The sequence below is a fragment of the Oxyura jamaicensis genome, chromosome 25 (genome assembly GCF_011077185.1).
Source record: "Oxyura jamaicensis isolate SHBP4307 breed ruddy duck chromosome 25, BPBGC_Ojam_1.0, whole genome shotgun sequence".
NCBI classification, from domain to species: domain Eukaryota; kingdom Metazoa; phylum Chordata; class Aves; order Anseriformes; family Anatidae; genus Oxyura; species Oxyura jamaicensis.
In genome coordinates this window covers 1,475,570-1,493,010 of record NC_048917.1, presented here as the reverse complement: position 1 = coordinate 1,493,010, position 17,441 = coordinate 1,475,570, and the positions used below count along the sequence as shown (strand labels likewise).

At 68.8% G+C, this 17,441-nt stretch overlaps 3 protein-coding genes across 3 annotated transcripts in view; 1 reads left to right on the top strand and 2 right to left on the bottom strand.

Moving 5' to 3' along the window:
* The window catches only part of LOC118178162 (death-associated protein kinase 2-like), a 6,073-nt gene extending 1,642 nt beyond the window's left edge, over nucleotides 1-4,431 (bottom strand). Inside the window, exons 1-7 of the mRNA XM_035346452.1 lie at nucleotides 4,390-4,431; nucleotides 2,294-2,444; nucleotides 1,135-1,273; nucleotides 800-1,021; nucleotides 567-705; nucleotides 259-388; nucleotides 66-114 (exon numbers count right to left, since the gene is read on the bottom strand). Of these exons, the coding sequence (XP_035202343.1) occupies nucleotides 66-114; nucleotides 259-388; nucleotides 567-705; nucleotides 800-1,021; nucleotides 1,135-1,273; nucleotides 2,294-2,444; nucleotides 4,390-4,431 (872 nt within the window). The remainder of the gene's footprint in view (nucleotides 1-65; nucleotides 115-258; nucleotides 389-566; nucleotides 706-799; nucleotides 1,022-1,134; nucleotides 1,274-2,293; nucleotides 2,445-4,389) is intronic.
* On the top strand, nucleotides 3,078-6,710 carry LOC118178161 (basic salivary proline-rich protein 2-like). The gene is made up of 8 exons (XM_035346451.1): nucleotides 3,078-3,429; nucleotides 4,417-4,567; nucleotides 4,851-5,006; nucleotides 5,088-5,177; nucleotides 5,254-5,419; nucleotides 5,619-5,763; nucleotides 5,933-6,434; nucleotides 6,585-6,710. The coding sequence occupies exons 2-8, from the start codon at nucleotides 4,430-4,432 to the stop codon at nucleotides 6,708-6,710; spliced, it is 1,323 nt and encodes a 440-aa protein (XP_035202342.1). The 5' UTR covers nucleotides 3,078-3,429; nucleotides 4,417-4,429.
* Nucleotides 6,711-9,307: 2,597 nt separating this feature from the next.
* PRCC (proline rich mitotic checkpoint control factor) lies at nucleotides 9,308-15,452 on the bottom strand. Its single transcript, XM_035346450.1, has 9 exons — nucleotides 15,402-15,452; nucleotides 15,089-15,259; nucleotides 14,951-15,040; nucleotides 12,884-12,931; nucleotides 11,868-12,458; nucleotides 11,249-11,344; nucleotides 10,292-10,435; nucleotides 9,897-9,962; nucleotides 9,308-9,501 (listed from the first exon to the last, which is right to left on the bottom strand). The coding sequence occupies exons 1-9, from the start codon at nucleotides 15,450-15,452 to the stop codon at nucleotides 9,415-9,417; spliced, it is 1,344 nt and encodes a 447-aa protein (XP_035202341.1). The 3' UTR covers nucleotides 9,308-9,414.
* Between the last annotated feature and the right edge of the window lie 1,989 nt (nucleotides 15,453-17,441).

Genomic DNA, 17,441 nt, shown 5'->3' with positions numbered 1-17,441 from the left:
GGGGGGGGGGGCTGCACCCCCAGCAGCCCCCCAGCCCCCCCCCCCCCGGGACCCCGTGTCCTCACCACATGTCGGTGGCGGAGCTCAGCGGCTCGTAGTTGATCACTTCGGGAGCTGGGGGGGAAGGCACAGCCGGGGGGGGGGGGCACGTCAGAGGGACCGGGACCACCAGGGACCCCCGTGCTCCTGCTCTGCCCCACAGAGCCGGGGCTTTTGGGGTCCCAGCCGGCCTGGGGGGGGGAAGGGGGGGCTCGGTACCGATGTACTGGGGGGTCCCGCAGAGGCTCTTGAAGGTGACGCCGTCCTCCAGCTTCTGGGCCAGCCCGAAGTCGATGATCTTGATCTGGGGCTTGGGGACGTCCTTGTCCTGCAGCATGATGTTCTCGGGCTGCGGGGGGGGGGACACAGGATGAGGGGGGTGGCAAACGGGGCCGGGCAGCACCCCCCAAAACCACCGCGCCCACGGGCAGGATGCGGCCGCGGAGGTGTCGTGGGGTGGGTGGCACCGTGACAAAGGGGGGTGAGGGACCCGGGGGGGGGGGGTTTGGGGGGGGGGGGGGGGGCACCTTGAGGTCGAAGTGGGCGATGCGGCGCTCGTGCAGGTACTGCACCCCCCGCAGGATCTGCGCCAGGAACCCGATGGCCTCCTCCTCCGACAGCATCTCCTTCTCGGCGATGAAGTCGAAGAGCTCCCCGCCGCGCATCCTGCACGGCCACGGCGGTGGTGGCGGCGCCGGGGGGGGCTCAGACGGGGCAGGACACCCCCCCCCCCCCCGGAGACCCCCCCCACCCAACTCACAGCTCCAGCACCAGCACCATCTCGGTTTTGCTGGCGAAGAGGTCGTGGAGCCGCATGAGGTGGGGGTGCCGCAGGTCCCGCAGGATGGCCACCTCCCGCTCCACCTGAGCCCGCTCCAGCCCCCGCCGGCTCCCCCGGCACCGCCGCGTCTTCACCAACTTGGCGGCGTAGAAAACGCCGGTGCTGCGCCGCCGGCACCGCCTCACCACCCCGAAATGCCCTCTGCGGAGAGAACCGGGGAGGGACCGAGGCTGGGGCCGGTCGAAGGTCAAGGGGGGGGGGGGGGGGGGGGGGGGCTTCCCACCAGCCGGGGCACCCCGAAGCCCCCCCCTCACCTGCCCAGCGTCTCCAGCAGCTCGTAGAGCTCCTCCACGCTGCCCGGGCGCAGGGCGACCGCCGGTGAGGCTTCATCCTGCTGGGGTCCGGGGGCAGGGGGGGCGCGGGGTTCCCGGCTCAGCCGCGTGCCTCGGGGGGCTGCACCCAGCCCAGGACCCCCGTGGAGGGCATTGTGCCACCCCCCCCCCCCAACACAAAAAGGGGGGGGGGGGGGGGGGGGGGGGGGGGGGGGGCAGCAGGGCCAGGCACCCCCTGCCCACCTCTCAGTCCCGGCAGAGCCCCCCCAGGCTCCTCTTTTTTGCGCCACTCCTCGATGCGCCCGAGCAAAGAGGGGAAACCGAGGCAGGGGCGCACGGTGAAGGGGGGGGAACCCTTACCCCCCCTGAGCCTTCCTCCGTGCCCCGCCGCCCTCTTCCTCGCTGTGGGGACAGGGGACGGCTGCTCCCCGCGGTGACAGCCCCGTGCCACCCCCCCCAGACTGCGCGGGGGGCACCCGGGCAGGCGCCGCGCGGTCCCCAACCCACGTCCTAGGACGCGCGTGGGGGCGGCTGCTGGCAGCGGCTGGAGCCGGGTGACCGTCCCCAGCATGTGACAGCGCTGGGGGGGGGGGCCCGAGGGGGGGACCCAGCCGCCATCCGTGGTCACAGCAGCCCAGATGTCCCCAGGGTTAGGGACACCGGGGCAGTTTCCTTCCAGCCCCGCGCTGCTTTAGCGGGGAGGACGCCGCAGTGACCGCACCGCAGGCGGCTGCAGGGCTGAGCCCAGCCGGGAGCACAGCCCCGGGGGGGGGGGGGGCGCAGGGGGGGGGGGGGGGGGGGGCCCCCGGGGCCCCCCCGGCCCCCCGCCGGAACCCCCGGAGGGGGCGGGGGGGGGTCCCGGGGGCACATCCCGCTGTATCCCAGGATGGCTCAGCCCTCCGAAGGGAAACGCGGCTGATGGAGACGAGCGGAGCTGCGCGGCACCACCCAGGAGGGGTTCCCAGCACGGGTTTCCAAACACAGGTCAGGCTGCAGCGACCTCAGCCACGACGCCCCCCCCCCCCCCGGGGACAACCTGAGCCCCCCCAGGACCCTTAAACCCCCCCCGCACAGCTGAGATTTGCACCGCGGGGGCTTGCCGGAGCCACCAGCGGGACCCCAGCTCGCCGGGACCCCTTACCTCTGCCCTGCTCCGGGTGCGACGTCCCCCGGTGGGACCAGACCTCGCTGGGCACCACCGCCCTGCGCGGCTCCAGCCTTCCTCCTGCAACCCACGGTGCGGGGGATTTTCTTTCCTCCAAGGCCCCTCTTTTCCTGGGATCCGGCTTCCGCTGGGGAAAAAACAGCAGGAAGCCAAAAGCTCCGCGCGCCTCAGCTTCCAAGGTCCCTGGAGAAATCCCCCCACGCTGTCCCCGCCCGGCAGAGCTGCGGAGAGGAGCTGGGAGAGGCCTTGTAGGGTCACATCGCTCGGCGTTTCTGCGCCTCGGCCCCACGAGGAGTGGCCGGGAGCCCGTGGGATCGGTCCCGGGGCCGAGCCAGCCTTCGCTCCCACCGCCGCGGTCGCTCCGTCCGCACCCGTGAGCGCGAGGATTGCAAACAGGAAACCTGCCCGGCCGATAAAAATATTGTAACCCAACTGCCCGGAGGGGAAACGGAGCGGAGGGTGTGAAGGTAGAGAGGAGGGACGGCTTTCTTAAGGTGGAGAGCGCTGGGGGGCATCGCGCCCACCCAGCGCAGCCCTGGGGCTGGGGGCGCGCCGTGGGCTCCGCGCAGAGCCCCGGGGCGAGGGCTGGGACCCAGCTCCCGGCCCCAAGGCTCTGTGCAGCTGCAGGGCTGGGGGGGGGGCGGGGGGAAGCAGGGCGCAGATGGGACAAATAAAGAGCTTTTTGTGGGTGCAGACGTGCTGCGGGGCGGGCGGCCAAGGGGGTGGCGGCAGCCCCAGCCCCCCCCCCCAGCTGCAGCTTGCCCCCATCAGCACGGGCATCACCGGGCACAACCCGCGCTCCCCTGGTGACCCCTTCAAGGCTTTGCAGCACGGAATCTGCACCCAAAGGTGCTCGGGGCAGAGGGGGAGCAGGGCAAGGAGACGTCCCCAAAGTGCCCCCGCCGGTGCCGGTGGCACCCGCAGCCCCACGCCGCCTTTCCGTGACGTCGGCCCCTCGGCGCCCCGCGGTGCAGCGCCTTCGCTCGCCGCTTCCTGCCCTCGGTGGCGGCGCAACCACGGGCGAGGCGGCAGCGTTGCCCCACCGGCAGCGCCCCACGGCCCCGCACGGACCCCGGCTCCTGCCCCGGGCTTCGGGGTCCCGGCCGGTGGAGGTAGGTGCAAGGGCTGGGGGCGAGGGGCCGGGGTCTTCCCAGGGTTGGTTGTGCCGGGGTGGGGGCAGAGAGGCTGGGAAGTGAGCCCCGAGCACGGGGACGTGCAGCACCACGGTGACACCGAGATGCTCGCCGTGTGTCCCGGGGGAAGGGTCCGGGATGGAGAGGGGCAGAGGACAAAGGAGGTGAGGGGAGAAGGGACCACAGCAGGGCTCCTGCGTGCCCCCAGCGCACCCATCCAGCCCTGCACAGAGCTGCCTGTGCGCGGCACAGAGAGGGGGCACGCGGCGGGGCCGGGCTTCGGCCCTTTTTGAGGCCACTTTGAGCCCTTCCCAGCCCAGGAGCAGCCTCAGCCCTGCCCCGGGGGGCAGGAGCCCGGCTCGCCCACACCGCCCGGCTGCTGTTTGCTCAGGTTGGGGCCGTGCCATTTTGCTTTGTCAGTCTCCTCCCTCCCCTCCTCCGTGCGTTTTTGGGTGCAGGATCCGGCCGGGCGCGCTGCAGCCGCCGGTCCCCTCGGTGCTGCGTAAAGGCAGAGACAAGATCCTGGTCCCGGGGCTCCGGGACCCACCAGGACCCCGCTCCTGGATGAGCCTCGATCGGCCCCCGTGACTCAGAGATGCCTCCCGTAATCAAAATAGCCCCGGCCGCTTCCACCCCCTCGAGCATCTGGTCGGGATTAGTTTTGTTTTGCTGAGCGTTGGCGGCACCCAGCCGAGCCCGGGTGCTGGGCGCACGCAGAGCCCCCGAGCTCACACGCATGTGGCCGTGGTCCCCGTCCCGTCCGTGCGCAGGGTTTCGTGCGTTTTCCCCGTCTCCCCCCTCTCCCCTCCCGGCTCACCGAGTTTCAGAGGTTCTCGGGGTCCCTTCGCACCGTGCGGGTTCCTGGGGAGGAGGAAGGCGATGAGCTTAGGGGGCAGCACGGGGGGGGGGGAAGCGTGGGGCCCCCCGCGGAGGCCTCACCTCAGCCTGTTCCTCTCTGCGTGCCAGGGACGTTGGCCCCATGGATGATGACCGCCCCCTCTTCAGCACCTTCAGACCTGAGGACAACGCGGCCAGCGCCCAGCCGGGGCACGGCGCGACCCCGCTGCAGCCCCCGAGAGCGGAGCAGCCCCCGGAGCACCCAGATGCTCAGGGCAGGGTAGGACGAGGGGCAGCGAATGGTCCGCCCCCCCCCCCAGCCCCCCACCCCAGCACTCTCAGCCACCTGCAGGGACCGGGTCCTCACCCCAAAACCCCTGCAGGGACCGCCCAGCACCGCGCACCGACCCGGCCCCTCTCCAACTCCCCAAGCGCAGCCCCCACCTCTGCACACCGGGGCCTGGGGAGGGGGCACCAAGGGGCGCAGGGGGGCAGCAGAGCATCCTCGGGCACCCTCTGCCCCGCATCGCCCCGAGCCCCAGCCCCTCTCTGCTTCCCCCCAGGCGCCGCCGGGGTGGCCCCCGCCCGGGGGGGGGCGCGCAGCCGGAGCTGGTGGCCCTGTGGGCGCGCACCAGGCTGTGGTTCGAGCAGACGCAGGCCAGGAGGCTGGGGGCCGAGGGCGAGCTCCCAGCCTGGTTCCACGGCTTCATCAGCCGGAGGTGAGCAGGGGACGACCCCGCAATAAGGTGGGGGGACACGGGGGGATCGGGGGAGCTTCGTTCATCCACCCCATCCCGCAGGGAGACGGAGCAGCTGCTGCGGGACCGGCCGCCGGGCTGCTTCTTGGTGCGCTTCAGCGAGAGCACCGTGGGCTTCGTCCTGTCCTACAGGTGAGGGGGCCCAGCCCCGGGGGGAGCTCGGCCCCTCGCCGTGCCGTCACCGCTGACCCCGTCCCCGTCCCCGCAGGGGCAGGGAGCGCTGCCGCCACTTCGTGCTGGACCAGCTGCCCGACGGGCGCTACGTGATCCTGGGCGAGCGCAGCGCCCACGCCGAGCTGGCCGCACTGCTGCGGCACTACGCCGCCGCGCCCGTCACGCCCTACCGCGAGTTCCTGACGGTGCCGTGCCCACGGGTGAGGATCCCTCCAGTCTCCCTCCCCCCCCCCCCCATTGCTGTAATTAGCCCCCTTCGTTAGCCCCTGCCGCCCGCAGAGGCGTTCCTGCTCCTCGGGGGGGTGCTGGGCAGAACCAAAGCCGGGGTCGGTGCTGCCCCGGTGCCACCTCGCCGGGTCTGCGCCCTGCCCTGCGCTCACCCCTCTCCCCTCGCCGCAGCAGGACAAGCCCCATGGGGGGGGTGCAGCCCCCCAGCAGCAGCCCCCCATCACCAGCCACCCCGGCGGCGTACAGCACCGTGGCCAAGCGGCCGCCGGGAGCCAGGCAGGCGGCGGGGGACGGCACCGAGGGAGGCTCCGGGGAGGTAAAGGCAAGGCTGGGGGGGGGGCTTGAGGGGCGCTTCCAGAGCAGCTGCGGGGTGCAGGGATGAGGCTGGGGCGAGGACGGCTCCGGTCCACGGGGACGCTGCTGGGGTGGGGACGGCACAGGTCCCCGGGGCTGCCCCCAGCTCTCCTTTTCTCTCCCTCTCCCAGGCTCCCGGCAGCCCCCCCGCCGCTCCCGGCCAAGGTGGGCTCCTCGTCAGCCCCCCAGGGGCCGCGCAGCCGGGCTGGGAGCGGAGGGGCAGCCCCCGAGGGTCCCTACGCCCAGGCGCAGTGCGAAGCCGTCCCCGCCGAGCCGCCCGAGGCCAAGTACCAGCAGCTGGTGCGCTTCCACACCTACGCGGAGCCCCGCGAGTGCGCGGAGCCGGAGGAGCCCATCCCCTTCTACGCCATGGGCAGGGGCCGCGGCCCCCCCCCTCCCGAGGAGAACGTCTACTCCGAGGTGGCCTTGGCCCAGCGGTCGCTGCCCCCCCTGCTCCCCAGGGGGCCGCGGGGCCCCGTCTCCACGCTGCCCCCCAAGGCGCGGGCGCCCACCGAGCCCGCGCGCCGCCGGCTCTTCCGCAGCTTCTCCAGCCAAGCTTCCAGGAGGAGGCAGCCCCCGGCGGCTCCCACCGCGGGCGGTGGGCAGAGAGGAGCCCCCAGCCCACCCCTGGAGGTGCGTGTGTGTCCCCCCCCCTCCCCGTCCCACCATCGAGGTGCTGGGAGCCAAGCTCCAGGTGGGACGGCGCAGCCGAGCCTCCCCCCGAGGCACCATCTCACGGAGGGGGGGGGTCCCTCCCGGGGTCCCTCCCCGTCCCATCCCCAGGCCCCAAGGGACCCCTCGCTGGAGTTTGACGACCCCGTTTACGGCCCGAGGAAGAGCAGCGCCCCGAGAGCCCCCACGGGGCAGGAGGAGAACATTTACGAGCAGCTTTCTGGAGGGCGGCCCTGAGCCCCGCGGGTAGGTCCACGGAAGGAGCCGGCTGCCTGCCCGCGGCCGCGTCCACCCCCTCCGCACCGCAGCGAGCCCCCTTTTTGTGGGGCAGAGCCCCACGGAAGGAGCAGCCCCCCCAGCAGAAAACCAGCACCTCGGCAGCCCCGGACCCACGGGCAGCACCCGACACCGGGATCCGTGCCCAGGGGGCATCCTGCTGCCCGAGCCCTGCCAGGCTGCTGCGAGGGGGCAGGAGGAACGCGACGAATTTGTCTTCGCAGCGGGAGATGGCTGGGAACAGAAGCAGGGCGGAGGAAGAGGCTGCGAAAACAAGACGGGTTCCAGCAGGGTTGGTGCCTCCGGATCCCGACGCTGAGTTGGCCACGAGCCGGAGCGGTGCCGCGAGCCCAGAGCTGCCAGCAGGTGCCTCCGAGCTCGGCCACAAAAAGCCACAAAGTCACCGAAACCCGGGGCTGCCCCACGGTGCTGCCTGCGCCCCCTGAGCCCCGAGCCCCTCGCTCCGGCCGTGGCTCCACCGGGGTCCCGGTGCGGGCAGCCTGGCCAGAAGGGAGCCAAAGACCCGAGCTCGGACGCGTTGGAGCCTCGGACAGGGAGGGGAAGGGAGGCCGGGGGTTACCTCTGGGAAAATCGCTGCTGTTTTTCCCCCGCCAGCCTTTTTCTTTGGTTGCTCTCCAACGGCCAAAAGCAGAGCAAAAAGTCAGCTGCCTCCGCGTTAACTTCCCTCTGGTGTTAAAAACGAGCGATGACACGGCGGAACGGGGAAAAAAACGCCAGCCTCTGGAAGCTGCCCTCGTCCCCCGGGGAACTGCAGGGTCACAGGAGCCAGGCTGGGCGAGGAGGAGCTGGCAGCACAGCCCCAGCCCCGAGCCTCTCACCCCAGCAGGCAAAAGCCCCCCCCGGTGCTGCTGCCCCCAGGGACTCCGTGCCCGGAGGAGGAAGAACCCCAACACCCGTGGACAGCCCCCGGGCTGGGATTTGTGTCCAGCACCAGGGCACGGCGGGCGAGAGCTTTTTTTTTTAACATAAAACCCCCCCGGCAGAGAGCAAAACCCACGGAGCTGGGGACGGCTGCGGTGGGGAACGTCCCCGCACCGAGCGTTTCGGCCCCGGCTCTGCCCAAAAGCGGCCAGGGGAGGCAGGAGGCTGGGGGGGGGGCTCCAGGGGGGAGAGCCCGGGAGAAGGGAAAGCAGCGCCTCGAGCACCTCGTCTGGAAGCAGGCGGGGTTGGGGTCGTTTAAAGGTTTATTCCTTTAGCAAATCTCTTTGCAGAGGATTTTGCTGTACATGTAGGGTGTGAATGAATTCCTCAGCGGTAACGTCCCGCGGGTCCTTCAAACGCTGCGGGGTGGCTCCGCAAAGTACTGAAACATCCAGGGAACCACGCCAGGAACCGGGTTATCTTCAGCCAGGCCAAGAAACGAACTCATTCATGGGGGGCCGGGTTTGTTTGCTTGTTTTTGACAGGTAACAAGGGAGAAAAATAAAGCAAGGAGCTCCTGGAGTTCTTCTAAAGGGAATAAAGCTCAGCCCTTCTGGCCGCGGTTACAACAGACACAGCCCTGGGTGTCGGGAAGTTACAAGGGTGCCCGTGAGCTGCCATCCCACCCGGCCCTGATACCCTAAATGAAAGACTTCAGCTGAAGAAGTCACGGCTGGACACGCTCTCCTCTTCCCAGCGGGGTCAGGTGAACGCTGCATCAGATGCGACGCCGTCAGAGGAAAGGGAATTGGTACAAACGAGCTAAAGGGCTGAAAAAAAATGTGGGGTATGCAGCTTTGGGCCGTGCCCGCTCGCAGAAAACGCGGCTTTGCCCTCTGAGCTCCCTGCCAGCTGCCGGGAACGCTCGGGTCAACAAGCGCGGAGAGCAGATTGTTACAGCACGGGAGGCCTCGGGTCGGGGGGAGGAGGAAAAAGGGGGAAAAAAAATAAAAAAGAAGTGAAGGAAGTGACACACACACAGCGATCGCGGACGGCCAGCAGCTCTCAGCAGCATCTCGTGCTGGCTGAGCTCCGCGATGCTCGCTGCGTGCTCCCCGCTGCGATAGTTTCACTTCTACCCGAGCTCTGTCGCGCTGCGTCTGCTCCGGAGCAGAGCCGTGAGCTTCCTCCTCTCAGCACGGGTGGAGACATCCAGGCCGGCGTGGCCAAGACCGAAAGCACTCACCCAGCCTCACACCAAGAACACAGGGGAGGAGCGCGGGGTTTACTCAGAAGCGAGCAGCCACGAGGACGTTTCAAATTAAACGACAGAAAAAAATAAAACACGAGGGGCTCGCCCTTGGAGCTCCCTGCCCTTCAGGCAGAAATCACACCCTCAACGCACGGCGAGTCCGAGCAAGGAGCAAAGTGGGCAATGGAAGTTTATTGAGACTCTGCCTCGGGTTCCAGTGGCGAGGCTGCTTCGGAGGACGGGAGCTCCGAGCCTCGCACCAGGCGCGTTTCCCGCAGCTGCCTGGGGGCTGCTGCTCAGCACAGACCCGGCGTGAACCTTCCACGTTAGGGTTTGTGAGGACGGGGAGGGGGGAAAGGTTACGGGTGGAGTTTCAGGAACGGGTTGCCTTCAGCCTTCCTCCCGACGGGCAGGGGAGCGCGGCAGCCTCCCGCCCGCCCGGCGGACGGCGTTCTGCACGGCCTGGTCGGTCTCTGAAGTCTGACACCGGAGGTCACCCGGGCCAGCAGCCAAAAGGTGGGGACGGAGGCGTTAGAATCCGTATTTGGCTTGAGTCTGCCGTCGGCTGAGCTTGTTTTCAGACCACGTGTTTTTCAGTTCCAGCTCTCTTTCCTTCGCCTGCAGAAAAGGGGAGCGGATTAGCACCGAGCCGCCGCGCGCTGAGTCAGCGGCGCTGCCCCTCGCTGGCAGGGAGCGCACGTCGGGCTCGTTACGGGAGCCAGCACAATTATCTCCACGGAAGCCCGAGTTCATCGGGACCCGCCCCGGCCGTGCTGCAACGCAGCTGCTTTTGTGGGAGGCTCTCGGCAGCCGCGGCCACCGCGCCGAGTTAGGAAAGGAAGGAAGAAGTCTCGTAACCGGAGGCAGCCGCGCGTGCGCTCGGGCCGGGAGGGGAAGGGGAAAAGGTGAAGCAGAGCAAAAGGAAAGGCTCGGCTCAGCTCGGAGCCGCGGCGGCTCTCAAGCCCCCCTAATTCTGTCCCCGTCGGTTCCCAGGCCACGGGGAGGCCGCTCACCTGGTGGATCAGGTACGTGATCTGGTGTTTCCTCCTCTGCTGCCCCGTGGGCTGATCTCCTTTTTTCTAGGAAGCAAGATCAGATAAACCTGAGCCTGGGAAGGGAATGACCCGGGCAGCGACACCAGCCAGGAGCCTGCACAGGGGCGGTTCAAGACGTATTGGTTTCAAGTTCAGGCTGGGGACAGAGCTCCTCAGGCTGAAGCAGTTCCTGCACTGTTTTGGGAAGCCCGGCTGTCCCCCCAATTATTTAGGCCGCACACGGGACAAGGGTCCCCGTCCCTCCTCGCTCCGCTGGCCGCGCAGCGCCTAACGCGGCTCCAGCCGCGGTCGAAACAGGAACCAAAGACAGACCCCCCCCAGCCCCCGCAGCGCTCCTCCCGCCCTGCCCGCACCTTGCTGAAGGACTTCATGGTTTTCTCCTCCGTGAGGGATTTGGTCAGCCACTGCTGGGCTCCGCTCAGCTGGTCGTCACCCTTGATATCCACAAAGTTGATCTCTTCTCTGCCCCGATTCCGCTTGCCTTGCAGGCGTTTGAACTGAAGGAAGAACAGAAAACGACCCGAGTCAAACGCACACCAACCCCCCCAAAGCAACTGAAGGCAGCTGGAGCCCGACCCTCTGCTCCCCGAGCACGGGGCGGGTCACGTCGCCGCACATCTTCCCACGGAGGGACTTTTTCTTTGAGATATTCTCATCTGTGGCAAAGCAGAACTCTCGGAAACCACCTCCTCTTCCTACGCGGAATGGGAAACGTTCGCCCTGCTTTTAGACTCGTGCTCAGGAGCCTCAGGAGCCTCTCAGGCTTTAAGTGTGAGGGGAGCACCTCAGGCTGCTGCCACACCTCCCCTGCCTCCCTCAAACCCACCTCAAAAGCGAAGAGGCCCCCGAGAGGAAGCCAGCAGCCGATGGGCCGCCTTCTGCAGCGCTCGCTGCCTCGGCTAACCGGGCTGCCAGCTTCTAGATCAGATCACCGACGGGAGCCGCGGTGCTGCTTGGGTTTGTTTTTCTTTCAAATGGGTTTCTGAGCTCGAGCTCTCGAGCGCTCGAAGGACGTGGGGAGCCCACGGCTGCGCTAGAGGAGGTGCCAGGGAGGTATCTGAGCTCAGCTCCACGCACCTCGGCTGTCCCACACATCCCCAGCGAGAAGAGCGCTGGGCTAGGTGGCAAGAGCAAAGTCGCCAGCTTAGAAAGCAAAACAAATCCTCCGGGAGCAGCACCACGACGCGGCCCCAGACCCCGCGGAGCAGCAGCGGGGTGCAGAGCTCGGGACCGGAGCTGCCGAGCGGATCCCACGTCCTAGCAGGGCTCAAACACAAACTCCTCGGTGGGACAGAGAGTAAAGTGCCAACCGCTTCGTCGTCGAGGAAGGAGGAGTCGCTGCTCATCTCCTGCGGCGCTCCCTGGGCTGGTTCCGCCTCCTGGTAGTAGCCACCGCCGTAGTAATCCTGCCGGCCAAAGGAATCCGGTCGGTCACCGCGGCCAAGCGAGAGGATCCCGGAGCAAAGCACCCCCAGGGGCCCCGGCGAGCGGCTGGTTCCTCACCGAGGATTTCAGCCCACCCTCCGGGGAGCAAAGCGCGTCACACGCACGCCTCCTCCCGTGGCGGAGGCGGTCCCGAGGCTCCCAGCTCCTCGCTCCGGCGCTGCCGAGGAGCGCGGGGCGTTTTGCCGGAGCAGAGTTGTTAGAAACAGGCCGGCTTCGGCCGTCGGCAAGCCCCAGTTCAGCTCCCAGACAGCTTTCACAACGAGGGCTCCCATTAAACATTCATCCGGCAAAGAGCACCTCTCGTGCCAGAGCAGCCCTGCGGTGCTAAGTGCTGCGGATCTCTGCCAGCTCAGCTGGGCGAGACTCCCACCAGCCGCGGGCTGCTTCGGGAGCTAACTCAGAGCCTCCTGCCCCGGCTCCCAATCGGGGCAACCCCCCCCCCCATCGAGCTTCACCCCCATCCCCCGGGGTAAATTAACCCACCTGGTAATAAGCACCCGGCACGCCGGCGTCGCCGTAAGCGGGGAACTGGTAGGGCTGGCCGCCGTACTCCTCCCCGGCCTTGGGCAGCCAGCTGTGCTGGGCACCGCTGGAACCCGCGCCCGTCTTGAATTCCAGAGGGGCGTTGGCAGCGGCGGCCTGGAAATGAGGCTCGGGCTCCGTCCCGGGCGGCGGGTCCTCCGCCACCGCCGCCGCCGCGCCGGAGTACGTGTACGCCTCGGCGGGCACGAGGCTGGGCTCGCTCCTGTCAGACAAGGAGAAGTAGTTCTCTGGCTTGACCTCGTCGTCGCTGTCGTCCTCTTCCTGCGTGATCTGCTTGGTTACCTGGAGGGCGGCGCTCTTGGCGGCGGCTTTGATGGCGGAGGGGGAGGGAGTGGTGGCCACCGCCGGCTTGGACGGAGGTTTGGGTTTGGAGGAGGAGGTCGGGGCCCTGGCGGGCTTGGCCTCGGAGGCGCTGTCGGCTGCTTTCCTCGAGAAAGCGTAGGGCAAAAGTAACCGGTTGGTCTCTTTCACCGTCAAGTTTTTGGGTTGAGGAAGCAGAGCGGACAAGCCCGAGCCCTCGCCGCGTCCCTGGTGAGTTCCGTGCGGGGCAAAAACGGATGAGAGAAACGAGAGAAGTTGAGCGAGGCGACGCCGTCTGCCTGACTCCCTGCCTCACCCCCTTGGGTTCTATCGGCCTTCGTGGGTTTCCCATGGCACAACCGCCTGCCACCTCCATCGCGCCGCGGGGCTCCCCCTGCGCGCAAGGCCTGCGGGGCTTCTCACCGAAACCCGGGGCTTGCCAATTCCTGCCTGCTCCCCAAACGAGGGCGTAATCCCTCACGTGTCGGAAATTTCCCCCAAATTTCCCCAAAAAATGGGCTTCCTGCCCCGGGAACTGCATCCCCAGACTGCGCTGGGCTAAGCAGTGACCAACGTACAAGGCAGGAAGCCCGAGATCCTCCGCCAGAGGCTTGCTTCCCGTGAAATGCATTTAATTCCACGTGCCCGGCCCTCACCTGAAGAGAACTTTTCTTCCTCGCTGGTTCATCTTCCTCCGAATCTGACTGAGAAAGAAAAACAGAGCTGAGCAGGGCCGAGGCGTTAAAGCAGCCCCCGGGCAGCTCGGGTTGAACCGCGCAGAGCCGCAGCAGCACGGGGCTGGGCTCAGGACCCGCCAGGAGCCCGGCTGGAAGGCAACAGGGGGCTGCGGCGGGGCTCCCGCTGGGGCATCTGAGGCAGAGCAAAGAGAGAGGAAAGACCAAGGCTCCGGCGACTCCTGTGGTCTGGGCGGGGGTAGAAAATAGAATAAGGGGGGGGAAAAAGGGAAGAAAAAGCTTTGCCAACGAGCCGGCAGCGCCTCGTGCGGCCTCCTCAGAGCGAGGAGCAACGGCCGAGCTCCGGCTTGAGGCCGGTTCTCCAGCTTCGGGAGCAGGAGGGGGTTTGTGAACCCAAACCCCGGATTTTCAAGGTGTTTTTTTTTATTTTACTGCTGCTCTAAAGCAGAGCGGGCGGGCAGAGAAAGGCAACGTGTCGGTACCCGGCTCCCTCCCTAGCGCCTGGAAGCCAGCGGCTGGGGTGGTTTTAAAAAAATCAGGGGAAAATCAACCCAAAGCAAGGCAGAGAGAGGTCAGCGCCGCCGAGTATCAGTTGGGTTCGGGGGGGGGGGGGAGCACGGAGCACACAAAGCTCGGGATGGACAGGGAACTTGGGAGCTGTTCAACACCACGAAAAGCCAGGGCACGAAGCCCGGCCACGGGAAGAGGCCCCTCGTGGTTCTACGGCTCCGCGGGGCGCTTTGCAGGGATTTCAGGCTCCTGCCGGCTCTGATCCCAAGGATCTAACGGGACAAAGGCGGCCAGGTGGAAATAAAAAGCGTCGGGAGCCGCAGTCACACCTCGTGGCTGCGGTTCGGAGGGGGGGGAGCCAGCCCAGGACCCTCCCAGAGGGGCAGGAGGCTCTGCAGGGAGGAGGAGGAGGAGGAGGGGGTGAGGAAGGCAGCCCCGGGCAGAGGGATTTGGGGCATCCCCAGCGGGCGCCGCCGGCAGCAGCTCGGTTTCGAAGGCGTTGCTCTTCGCCGCGCCGCTGGTCAGAGCTAAGGGGGGGGGGGAAGAAGGGGGAGGAAGGAACCTCCTCTTCCTCGAGGGTGCTTCAGGAGGGAGCTAAGAGCCCTAAACTCAGGGAGCTCCGGTTCTGAGGCGCCGCAGCAAAGCCAGGAAGCAAAATCTGGGGCTGAGGGGTGGGGATAAACCCAACGCGGCGGCTCCAAGGGCGCCCCGTGCGCCCCGCAGCCCAGCTGACGGCCCTCAGAACCGGGCTGAAAATGGGATGGGAAACGGGAGACGGGTGGCAGGGAGGGCCCTGGGGCCTTCCTCCCGTGAAGTCACCGTGCTCTTCCTCCCGTCCCCTGCCTGCGACGAGGAAAGCAGCTCCTCAGGAAGGCTGGGATCCACCGGACCCGGCCCTGGAGCCGTAACCTCGCCAGGACAGACAGAAAAAACCCCGCTGGGACGGGGAGAGCTGCGTGGCTGCCAGGTCCCAGCGTGGCCGTGGGGGTCAACGGGGGACGCACGGACACAAAAAGGGGGGAGAGGGAGCCAGGGGCTCCCTGCTCCTGGCAGCCGCTGGCCAGGAGGGTGCTGCGGGTGGCCGCGGGCTGGCTCTGGTGCTGAGGAACCCCACAAAGCGCGGGGCAACCGTGGAAAAAAAAGCAAGAGCCGTGAGAGAAACGGTTACCTCGAGGTCTGGAGGACACCTAGAGCCTTTGGGGAGGTGACAACACGCCGGCAGGGAGAGCTGCCGATATGAAGGCGAACAAAAGGAGAGAAGGAAGAGAGACGCCGAGGATTCGGGGATGCCCCCAGCCAAGGCCGGGCAGCTCCCAGCCAGCGCCGGGGATAAAGAAGGGTGCGGGTGATCGGGGCGTGGGGGCATCACGGTGGTAAATAAGGTTTCTCCGTCAGTTTATACTCCGCAAAGAGCTTCAGGGTTAGGGCCGGCAGCCGGGACAAACCTCCCTGACACCACAGCAGCAGCCCCAGGAGGGGACGGGGGCTGGAGGGACGGGGGGCTCGCTCCATACTCACATCTCCCTCGTGCAGCTCGGGCACCACGATCTTCACCGGCTCCGTCCTCTTCTTCGCCCTGGGGAGGCTCAGATCCCCCCCAGCCCCGGGCAGGGCGGCGGAGGCTGGAGGGGCCAAGCCGGGAGCCGGGGAAGCGCCGGCGGCGTTCCTGGGGGGGGGGCAGCAGCAGCCCCCCGGGCCGGGGCCGCTCCTCGGGGCCGCCGTCGCTGCCCCCGGAGGCCGAAGCCGGGCTCCTGCCCGCCGGGGGGGCTCCGAAAGCCCTGAGGGGAGGCGGGGGCCCCGTGAGGAGAACAGGCGGGGGCTGGGGGGCTTTGGGGGGCGGCAGCGTGGCGAAGAGGCCCCGAGGCCGCGGGGCCGGGGGCCGAGGCAGGGCCTCCTCCTCCTCCTCTTCCTCTTCCTCATCCTCTCCCTCTCCCTCTCCCTCCTCCTCCTCCTCGGCTTCGCCCGCGGCCCCCTCCGCGTCGCTGTCCTCCTCGCTACTGGCGTAGGCCACCAGGGACATGGCCCCCCCCCGGCCTGGGCAGCCCCCGGCGGGCGGCGGGCGCTACGCGAGGCCGAGGATCCGCCCCGCCGCCTAGGCCGCGGCCTGCCGGGGACGAAGGGGAGGGAAAGGGGCGAGGCTAAGCCGCCATAGCTGCCCCCCCCCCGGCCCCCCAGCAGCCGCCTCCGCGGCCCCAGCGCCCGGCTCCGCGCTCGCAGATAATGGCCGCCGGCCGCGCTCGACAACCCCCCCCCCTCCTCTCCGCCGCCGTTGCCCAGCCGACGAACTACAACTCCCGGCAGGCCCCGCGCGCCGCCCGCCGCCCGCCTCCCAGCGGGCCCCGCCGCGGGGCATCATGGGGAGTGAAGTCCGCGATCATGGGCGGGCCGCGGGGATGGCGGGGGGGGGGGAAGGAGCTGACATGGCGGCTGGGGGGGGAGGAGCGGGGTGAGGCCGAGGAAGGCCGCGGGGAGGCCGAGGGCCTCCTGGAGGCCGTGCGGTGAGGGGAAGGGGGGTTGGCTGCCCCCGCGGGGAACGAAGGCCTCGGCCTCCCACTCGAGGCCCGGCCTCGGGCCCGGGGGGCTCCACTCTGCCCGCCCCGAGCCTCCCCCGGCGCCTCGTGCGCGAGACCGCGGCCCCCGCCGGACTACAACTCCCAGCAACCCCCGCGCCGCCCGCCCCCCTCCCCCCCGCAGGCCGCGCAGCCGAGTGAGGGCAGCTCGAGCGGGGACTACAGCTCCCGGCGTGCCCCGCGCCCCACCCCCGCCGCCATCTTGGTGCCGTTGTCACGGCGAGGCCCCGGGCCCGGTGCCCCCCCCCCCCCCCCCTCCGGTGCAGCCATTTGCTGAGCGGCGGCGGGCGGGGAGCGGGGCCCAGGGAAAATGGACGCGGGGCCGCGCCCGGGGCCTTGAGCAGGGGCGTGAGGGAGGGAGCGGTGTGGGGAGACGGGCACCTGGCCCCGAAACCTGCCCCGGTCCCGTACCTGGGCCTGGTCCTGTAACGTGCCCTGGTCCCATGAGGTGCTCTGACCCCGTAAGGTGGTCCCATACAGTGCTCTGACCCCATAACCTGGTCCCATACACCACACCGACCCCATAACCCGGTCCCATACAGTGCTCTGACCCCATAACCCGGTCCCATACAGTGCTCTGACCCCATAACCCGGTCCCATACACCGCTCCGACCCCACAACCTGCCCTGGTCCCATGCACTGTGCCTGCCTCATCCCTGTCTGTGTCCCGGCCCCATAACCTGCTCTGGCCCCAATCCTGCCCCCTGCTCTGGCCCCACACCTGGTGGTGTCCCAGTACCGTAACCTTCGCCTGCCCCGGTCCCGTACACTGCCCCGGTCCCATACACTGCCCCGGTCCCGTACACTGCCCCGGTCCCGTACACTGCCCCGGTCCCATACGCTGCCCCGGTCCCCTACACTGCCCCGGTCCCCTACAGTGCCCCGGTCCCCTACAGTGCCCCGGTCCCGTACACTGCCCCGGTCCCCTACAGTGCCCTGGTCCCCTACACTGCCCCGGTCCCCCACACTGCCCCGGTCCCGTACACTGCTCCTGCCCTGGCCCCATCCCCTGCCCCTGCCCCCTGCTGGAGGAGGAGGAGGAGGAGGAGGAAGATGAAGATGCTCCTACATCTATGGGGCCAGTTTGGCTTCCTCCGTCGGTCCCACCCCCCTTTCCCCTCGGTTACGGCCTCCCCGCGTCCCCGAAGGGTGAGCTCTGCTCTCGGCCCCCGCTCTCGGTCCCCCCCCCCCCTTTGTGCTTGGCACCCCCCAGCCACGGGGACCCAAAGGGAAACCGGGGACACCCCACAAAGAGCGGGGGCCCCCCGAGGGGAGCGGGCGCTACGGGGCCGCAGGGACCGGGGGGGGGACACGAAGGTCCGTGGGGGGGGGGACACGGCTGGGCCAGGTTCGCCTTCGCCTCCCCAAACTCCTCGGGCTGGCGGCGCCCCCCCCCCCCCGGCACTGGGGTGCCGCGCTCCGCTGTGCCCCCTCCTGCT